Below are 9,663 nucleotides of genomic sequence, written 5' to 3'. Positions count from 1 at the left end.
ACTTTCAGTATTATTTTTATTTGCAGTAAATGTCAAGAACCTATTTATTTTAAAAAATTCTGATGGAGGTTGGGAATGATTTTTTGTAACTCCTACTTCCTTTGTCAAAGTAACGATTATGTCAGCAAACATCTCCTTTATATAATTGCAAATTTATTATTGACAATTTCAAAGTTATTAATCTAAACTCATAGACTGCACAAACCTGTTATTCTGTACTCAAAATTTTGAAAATTTTCAGATTTGTTGTGGCGGTTGCTTCGTGAAATTTCTTGGTAAAAATGACCCGCGGAAATCAGAGAGATCTAGCCAGAGAGAAGGCGGCTAAGAAGAATGCAGGTTGTGTTGATATTCCCGACACTATTGGTTGATTTTCAAAGACATAATTGAGAGTCAGCACAAGGTTATTGGGAGTGACATACAGTTATTTAACCCTTTCCCCTTCGAGTGTTTTACTCTAATGTTGTTCAGACTATATAGTGTTATCATGTAAAGGGATCATAAACAACCATGAATTGAATATTCTGTAACTAGCGGCTATGCCCAATATATTTAGGGGCTTTGTATCAAAGGTGTAAGAAATTATTAAAAAAATAGCCTAAAACCATCCAAGGATCCTAGTTCAATAGTTATTGAAATCTTAAGCTTCAGACAAAATCTTACTACTACTTTATATAATAAGATTATTTATCATTAATACTAGTGCGAATATGGCAGGTGTCATACTTTTATATAATAAATGAGCATAATGTAACAGTAAAGAGTTATGTTGCAGTGAATTAGCCAAAATCGTCTACCTATCCCAGTACTTAACATTATTTTCTGAATGTTGAAGCAATGAAAATCTATTAAAACTAAAACCCAAAGTCACCTGTCATTGGAAGATTAATATTCTTCCAACCATTTCATAATAAAAATAATGGCCCGGGGAAATCAGCGAGATCTGGCCAGGGAGAAAGCAGCAAAGAAAGATAAAGGTGTCGTATGAAGGAGGAGTTTCTAAAAATTAGGGTTCAGCAAACTCTTGCTATTAATATGTTAAAAAAATTTCTAAGGTGCCAATATTCAGGGCGACCACTGCATACTATATATACTATTTATACTATATAGGATGAATTTGGATACTATATCATACTATATGACCTAAATTTACTATATATAATAAATATATTATTACCTTTACTTGACCAAAATTTACTATATATACTATATAATATTACATTTACATAACAAAAACGAATATTGTCAGTTTTGTGACAACGCCTCTAAAGAAGCGTTTTGTCTTATTTTCACAGTAGGCCTTCTCCTATTTCTAGCCCCTGCGGGGGGCTCAAAAGATACTGTGATACGACTAAAAGTCATAAAGCTCTAGGTACAGTAGGGTAAGAAATGAAGAAAATCCTTTAAAATATATGTTTGTTTGTGATTATGATTTAAATATCAGTTATTTTTCATAGAATTAACTTAAGGGTGAGGGGGAAATTTTACCACTTTCGCCCACTCCGTGATTATTAGGCTAGTTATCAATGTGACACTATAGGTTATTTGAGATAAAAGTTTACTTTTAAGTATTAGTTCACTTATATTTAATAATTTTTTTGGATAAGTTTCAAGGTTCAGGTGCTGCAGGCTAAAAGGTGGTTTCTGGACAGATAAAAAAAATTGTAAAATTCAGAGATCAACTTATTAAACAGAATATGCATCTTTCAGGATGTTATTAACATATCTGAAGAAACAAATTAAAATTGGCCACCAAATTCTGGTCCTGCAGGCTATCAGGTCCACTCAGGACTGGTAAAAATTCAAATTTTTTGTTTGAAGAGTTAGAGGTCAACCTATAAAACAGATTATGCATCTTTTTGGATGTTATTAACATATCTGAAAAAAAATTGAAAATTAGCCCCCAGGGTCAAGTCCTGCTGGCCTCCAGGTCCACTTTGGACAGGTAAAAATCAAATTTCTTATTTTAAGAGTTAGAGGTCAACTTATAAAACAGAATATGTATTTACTTGGATAATATTAACATATCGGGATCCAAGTTCAGGTTCATTCAGGACAGGTAAAAGACTCAAATTTCTTATTTGAAGAGTTCAAGTTCAGGCCTCCAGGTTTTCTCTGGACAGAGTCTACATGGAAGCCTGCAGCACCTGGACCTGGAGGTCAATTGTATTTTTTCTTTCGATATGTAAATAACATCTAAAAAGATGCTTATGGTGTTTTAAAACTAACCTCTAACTACATAAATAAGAAATTTTGATTTTTACCTTTTCCAGAGTCCACCTGGAGGCCTGCAGCATCAAAACCTGGAGGTCGGTTGTCATTTTTTCTTTAAACATATAAATAGCATCTATAAAGATGCTTTTGTTGTTTAATAAACCTCTAACTCCCTAAATTTAAAATTTTTATTTTATTCGTGTACAGAGTCCACCTGGAGGCCTGCAGCTCCTAAACCTGAAGGCCAATTTTATTTTTTCCTTCAAATATATAAAGAAAATCCAAATATAAGCTCGTTTTGTTTAACAAATATACCATTAACTGTTTAATTGAGGGAAGTTTGATTTTTACCTGTCCAGAGTCAGCAGGACCAGAACTTAGAGGTCGATTTTAATTTTTTTCTTCAGTTATGTAATGTAATCTAAAAAGATGCTTATTCTTTTTTATAAGTTGACCTCTAACTCCTCAAATAAGAAATTTGAATTTTTTACCTGTCCAGAGTGGACATGGAGGCCTACAAGACCAGAAGTTGGAGGCCGATTTCAATTTTTTCTTCAGATATGTTAATAGCATTCAAAAAGATGCATATTCTGTTTTATTAGTTGGCCTCTAACTCTTCAAATAAAAAAATATCTAACCTGTCCAGAGTGGACCTGGAAGCCTGCAATACCAGAACTTGGAGGCCTATTTTAATTTTTTCTTCATTTATGTTAATAACATCCAAAAAGATGCATATTTTGTTTTATATGTTGATCTCTAACTCTTCAAACAGATATTTAAATTTTTTTACTTGTCCAGAAACCACCTTCCAGATAGCCTGCAGCACCTGAACCTGAGACCTATCCAAAAAATGATTAAATATATGTGAAATACTAACCAAAAGTAAACTTTTATCCTAAATAACCTATAGTCTCACATTAATACCTAGCCTAATAATCACAGAGTAAGCCCCTTATATGTGAAATTGCTTTGATAACAGCTATGCTTTGAGTTATTATTGATGATGTATATACTATGTATTACTTAATAATTATTAGTCCGATACTATATCATACTATACGAGTTTTAAAAAATATACTATATATACTATATGGATTTAAAAAATATACTATAAAAATACTATATTTTTTTTGTTTTGGAGTGGTCGCCCTGAATATTTTAGTGAAATAACCAAAACTAATTTGTGTATGCTGACTTTTTTTTATATTTTTCATTATATCTACTTAATTCAAACTTGATCTACGGCAGTATTTCAATCATCCAAACTCATTTTAAACACTTAATGAAACTCATATTTTAAAGTAAAATAAATAAAAGTATTTGGGAAGGATTTAAGCTATTTTCTGAAACAATTTAACTTTAAAGAATCAACATAATCCCTTGAAAATGGACTAAAACCTGCAAAGTCAGTGTTTGCAAATTATTTATTATGTTAATATATATTCTGTGTACAGGAAAGGCCAAGTCAGCAAACGAGCAGGATGCCAACAAAGGTCTGACCAAGGAACAGCGTATGGCCAGGTAATAAATAAACCATGGTTGGCTAGGTGATGGGTTCGAATCTTGTTCCAACACTGTAGCCTAACCAAAGTCGTTATTAATGGTTAGTGTTACTACTGCTGCTTTTCAATTGCTCGATATTAATACAAAGAGATGGTATGATTGGTTTGGCCCTAAAGAGGCACAACTCATTACCTTGCACAGTTAGGACTTCCAGACAAAGTTAGTGCAATCGATTAGTTGTTTGAAGGGCGTTTGACATCTTGCATGTTATTTGGTTCAGAGATGCATTAAGAATTTTGTACAGAACGGCGGTTTTCGGAGAGAGCGGCTGTTATGTCGCCATTTCTTTACAGTTCGACATCATAGATACCCCATTAAAGGAACTACCACATGCAAATTATCATTGCTGGAACTCTTTTATTTGTTGAGCTCATTTGTGTTTTAGGTGGGGTTACAAGAAGTTTCACATCCGCCCCCCTTCCTTTTATGACAAATTTTTCCCCTTGCCTAGGTAAAGTAAAGTAAATTAAATCTTGTTTCAAATTTTTAATTTAGGGATGCAGAAATAATGCGACTAAAGCAGCAGAAGAAGGCAGAGGCGGCTGCCGCTGGCGGCAGTGGTGGGAAGTAGCCGCAATATCAAGCCACCAAACCGACTGACCCATCTTATATTTCAACAGGTAAACAACATGCTAAAAGTGGACTATGTACAAACAAGAACTAGTGATTTTAAACACCTTTCAGCAGTTAACTTGAGTATTGTTTTAGTAAGAATACTAGGTTTGTTTAATACAGTTATATCAGCAACAAAAATTTCACTAGGTATAGTTTTATTCAAAAGAAATTAATAATATGTAAATCATTTTTGACAAAGTATCATCAAATGTTTTGTTGAGATCAACAGTCAAAAAAAAACGTAATCAAATGCTGTAATAGGCAAAAGTACATAAATCAAACATTTACAATGCATTTAACATATACATTAGAACTTGACAAAACATTTCATGACAATTCGGAAAAAAATACTTATCCTTTAAAAGTTTTTAATTTAAAAGCGAAGCTTTTCTATAATTAGGGTCGGTCCGTCCGTACGTCCGTCCGTCCGAGATAGATAGCTTTTATTCGTTAATTTAGGCATGTTAGAATTGTCCTATCCATTTCAAACTTTGCATGATGATTCCTGTAGTAGTTGGGTACGATTTAGAAAGCGTAGCAACTCTATAATCATTACCAGAATGTCCGTACGTCCATGTCCATGTCGAATGTCGATTTTTCTACCTTTTTTAACAACAAATTTTCAAGTGTTTTAATTATCCGTTTGATCTGATTTTTGGTATATTGATTCCTGGGACAACAAAGAACAATATTATAAGCGAAGCAACTCTATAATCAAGTCCAAAAATGTAAGTATGTCCATAAACATTATCCTGTTTTTAAGCAGTTTTTCAACAAATTTAACTACAATTTTGATTCGACATTTATACATTTATGTTCCGATTTTTCAGTTCAGATACTATACTAGTGTTTGATGTCCGTTTGTCCTACCGTTTCAGTGCTTCGCTTTTATGGATGTTGTCATCCTTGTTTTTTTTTTTCACATATTTTAATAGTTTTTTATATTTTAATAAAGGTGGTTTTCATTTCTGTTATAAAAGATTAATATACACAATGATCCATCTTTCTGTTTAGGCATCTGGAAGAAAAATGTTAACTATTCAAAGAATTACTGCATATTCATAACCAAGAGAAACAAAAAATCCACCAAAAAAATCCTTCAAATCCACCATTTTTGTTAAAATACATACCTAGTATAATTATTTTTCAATTAAACTTTATGATAGAAACCTACTTAAGTAAGCAATTGAAAAATCATCTCATTAAAAAATTTATATGTTCATCAAAAATCTTTACCTAATTAATACCTAGTTAAATTTAGATTTTTTCATATTCATTATTCCTAATCTTATTTCAATAAATATTTTAGGCATTCTATGCAGTAATAATTTGAATAAAATGGCTGATTTTTTATGATTAACATTTTTTTATTTTCTACTTTTGTAAGTGTTTAGTAAAATAATTTCATGTAGGTAGTGTGTTACAAAATCATAAATTAATAAACAATTTATTTGTGAGGTGGCTGTTTTTCTTTGTGTATGCCGAAATTTAAAATGTGGTCATTTTAACATCTTTACCTAAATGAGATTAAAAGTAAGAAGGTTCTACTTTTGAATCTTTATTTACAATTTAGATTTGGTTATACACGTTGAGAAACATCCAACTCCCATAATTTTTTTGTGGTTATTTTAGTAAAATAATTTGTGAAAGAAAAATATGATTAATTTTTTTCTTCTTAATTATAATAATTTGTTTAAATGTGTTGTTTTTTCATTCAATCAATAATAAAGTCAATGTTCTGAAATTATTAGATTATTTTTAAATGCAATCATCTTCTACAAATAGGGCAGGTCTGAATGTCTCCAACTTATTGAATTTATCTTTGATGTTGAATTAAGACGGTTAGAATGGTTATTTCTGCTGCTGTATCAGATGCGCGACATTAACCCTTAACGGTCGGGGTGGGGGGGGGGGTCATTGAACGCCCTCCCCCTCTGTTTTTTTGTATCCTATTTTTTGTGTGAAAGATAAAGAGCCCAATCTGCGTGACTTTTTATGTTTTTGTATGACACATAACTTAGAGTTGGAATTTTTTGATTATCTCTATCCTGGCGGGCACAGGATGCCAGCAAACCTGGCAGGGTCATCCAGGTAAAGAGCAAATTTTTTTTTGACTGAAACAAAGCATTTTATCTTATCAAAATACTAAAGTATCCTCTACTAGTACATCCTTATATGAAATACAGGTGTTCAAGTCAATTTCAGATTCCAGGTATGATCCTGCAGGTCTCCAGAAATCTTTAAAAGGCTCCTGTGGCCGCAATTTTTGACCTAAAGACTTCAAATTTTAAACTTAAGCTTTTCTTACATGTCTAGGGTAAAGCGGGGCGAACTCGGTCTTTTTTTCGGTTTTTTGAACCTGCAAATCGTAAAAATTATTTTTTTTAAATGGGACCAAGACCAGTAGAAAGATCTCGGAAAAGTCGATCAGGTCCTAAAGGGACGTAAACCTAGGACATTGGGAAGTTTGTCAAAATTGATCTCTAAAACGGCACCGACTTCGCCCCGCCTTGAGGCGAAGTCGGTAGGGCATTTTCAAGCTTCAAAAAATCGATGACGTATTGATTTTATTACAGCATGCCCAAAAGGTAAAAGTTGCTAAATGTAATAAAGAGTATGCACAAAAATTTTTATTAAGATAGGTCAATTTTTTCTACCAAAAAAAATAATTTTTCCGAAGTACGCGAAATTTGACTTTTTTTTTCGAAAATTTTTTTGATAAAAAACATAAAAATACTACTAGAAAAAATAACTTTTTATGACTTTAAAGGCCTGATCCTTAAAATTCAGGCAATTTTGAATAGATTTGGCCAAAAAAAAATTAGTTCTATTAGCAAAATTTCCTAAACAAATCAAGTTGAAAAAAAGAGAAAAGTTTGGCAAAATCTGTGGTCGATTTTCCAGCTTCAAAAAACCTATGACATAGTGATTTAATTACTTTATGCCCTAAAGGTTAAAGTTGCTAAATGTAATAAAGAGCATTCACAAAAAAAATTATGAAGATCGGACAATTTTTTCTACAAAAAAAAATAAATTTTTTCTAAGTACGAGAAATTTGACTTTTTTTCTCGAAAATTTCACTTTTTTATATAAAATTGAAAAAGTTAGTATAAAAAGTGAATAAACCGAATTCGCCCCGCTTCACTTTTAGTCGATTTAAGAAAAAACTATACAAGCTTTTTTAAAGTTTTAAACGGAAATGGATAGCCTATTAGATTCTTAATAAGTCCCCTGAAGACGTCTAAGCTCTAGCTCTTACCAGTTTTTGTCCAACTTACCGTTTTTCCGACCGAAGCAAAAAAATCGAAAAAAAAATTTTTTGTCGTCCGACTTTAAGACCCAATAAGTACCCTAAAAATTCATCTCACAAAAATTTCATTTTATACTTTTTTGTAGGCAATTTAATAAGGAACAAATTTTGTGTTTTTTTTCTGTCAGTCGATTAGAACATGGAGAAAAATGTCATTTAATGAAGGTGGTCAAAAAAATACCGACTTCACCTCAAAACCGAGATCGCCCCGCTTTACCCTACATAACGAATTTGAATTTACATCCGCCGCCGACTGCGGAGGCTGGCAGCGTCAAGTACAGCTGCGGCCCCTGAAATTTATATTTGATATTTTTAATAAAAAATTTAAATAAAGATAAACATTTTCTGGGAAAAAAATTTTCTTCTAGCTTTAAAACTAAGAAAATTACAGCCGTTTGAACTTATTTAAGTAAAAAAGTACCTAAAATCAAAGGTTGTTAAATAAAAGGGTAAAGGAAGCGAAAATTGACTGACTTATAAAAGGTCGGAAATCTATTATCAAACAGGGGACTTGCCCTCTAGCTCTGAACGCCTCCCCCCCCCCCCCCCCCCCCGACCAATTAAGGTGCGGCAAGGGGCCCGACTATTAAGGGTTAATAGACAGATTAGGTGCTACTCGTTACTATGCAGCAAACTTAGGACTTCCAGACAAAAGTTGTGCCATCAAATAGTTGGTTGTCTGTTGATGTTACTTAACCTAATGCCTGAGGTGTTTGAACTGAATAGCAGATTCTTTGCTCCCCCACAGTTATTTTTGGTTGTTGGACCTGACGTTAATGTGTCATGGACAGCAGCCTCGCCCGGTAATTGATAGGTACTATTGAGGTAATTAAATTGATAGGTACATTTGTCGACTGGTCAATATCTGCTTTCTTCTGTGGATGCTTTCTTCCTTGTTTATTTTATGAATTAAGGACTTGTTAAAGGCAAAGCTTTACTAAAATTAGGTTCGGTCCGTCCTGAACGGTTAGCTCTTTTTGTTAATTTAAGCATGTTAGAATTGTCTTCTTGATTTTAAACTTTGCATAGTGATTCCTGTATTATTAAGGTATGATTTAGAAAGCGTAGCAACTCTAATCGTTTCTAGAATGTTTGAATGTCCATCTTAAACATGTTGATTTTAAACTTTTTTAATAGCTTGTTTTTATGTGAAAAAGTTATTTGGTTGATCTTGGTTTTTTTAAATGCTGATTCCTTGGTCAGTAAAGTACAATGTTATAAGTGAAGCATCTCTATAATCAAGTCCTAAAAATGTAAGTATGTCATTAAAAACTATCCTGTATTTAAGCAGTTTTCAACAAATTTACTTAAAATTTTGTTTTGACTTTCATACATTTATATTCTGATTATTCAGTTCTGACACACTCGTTTGTCCTACCATTTCAGAGCTTCTCTTTTATGGATGTTGCCATTCTTGTTTATTTTGACTTGATTATAAATACTTATATTTGTTTATGGTCAAAATGAATGATAAAGGCACAAGTTAAGTTAATCCATTTGAAAACAATTAATTTTTTATCAGCTACTCTATAATTGGGTCTGTAAGTGGAGAAATGATTCATCTCTTGTTATGATGAATCTTTAAAAAATAAAACCTTATGTAATGGGGGTGATTTTTTTATAGAGGCTATTTCACTTATGAGATTGGAGGCACCCTTTTCGGGGACTCGTAAGCCCTCTCTGTAAAGGAGAGGCTTCATTTTAGCGGTTAGCAAGATCTTAAGGCACAAACAAACTGCCTAATTTAAAAAACAGTGGCTGCGCCCCTATAAATTAGGGACTCTGTTTCTAAAAGAGGTAAGGTAAGACATTTTTTAAACCAGACTTTAATCTTAAAATAAAATAGCATTCGTTATATTAAATTACGGATATCTGATTATTTGATGGAGATCTCTAAGTATTTGTAGGCATCTTAATCTACAGACAAGAAAAACTTTACTACTTTGTATTTAAGTGCGATT

At 32.3% G+C, this 9,663-nt stretch overlaps 1 protein-coding gene across 2 annotated transcripts; it reads left to right on the top strand.

The window, feature by feature from the left end:
- Nucleotides 1–187: 187 nt before the first annotated feature.
- LOC145332252 (putative SERF-like protein) lies at nucleotides 188–5,454 on the top strand. Of its 2 annotated transcripts, none has more exons than XM_080177202.1 (4): nucleotides 188–339; nucleotides 3,669–3,735; nucleotides 4,273–4,397; nucleotides 5,407–5,454. In XM_080177202.1, exons 1-3 carry the CDS (start codon nucleotides 282–284, stop codon nucleotides 4,346–4,348), a joined length of 201 nt encoding a protein of 66 aa, XP_080033328.1. In that variant the 5' UTR covers nucleotides 188–281; the 3' UTR covers nucleotides 4,349–4,397; nucleotides 5,407–5,454. The 2 variants fall into 2 exon arrangements, with proteins under 2 accessions (XP_080033328.1, XP_080033327.1); XM_080177201.1 differs by having other exon boundaries at nucleotides 240–977.
- The last annotated feature ends 4,209 nt before the right edge of the window (nucleotides 5,455–9,663 follow it).

Source organism: Acartia tonsa, chromosome 11 (assembly GCF_053477335.1).
Source record: "Acartia tonsa isolate MP-2025a chromosome 11, ASM5347733v1, whole genome shotgun sequence".
NCBI lineage: Eukaryota > Metazoa > Arthropoda > Copepoda > Calanoida > Acartiidae > Acartia > Acartia tonsa.
Note: the sequence above shows the minus strand (reverse complement) of the source record. Positions and strands in the feature narration are given on the sequence as shown.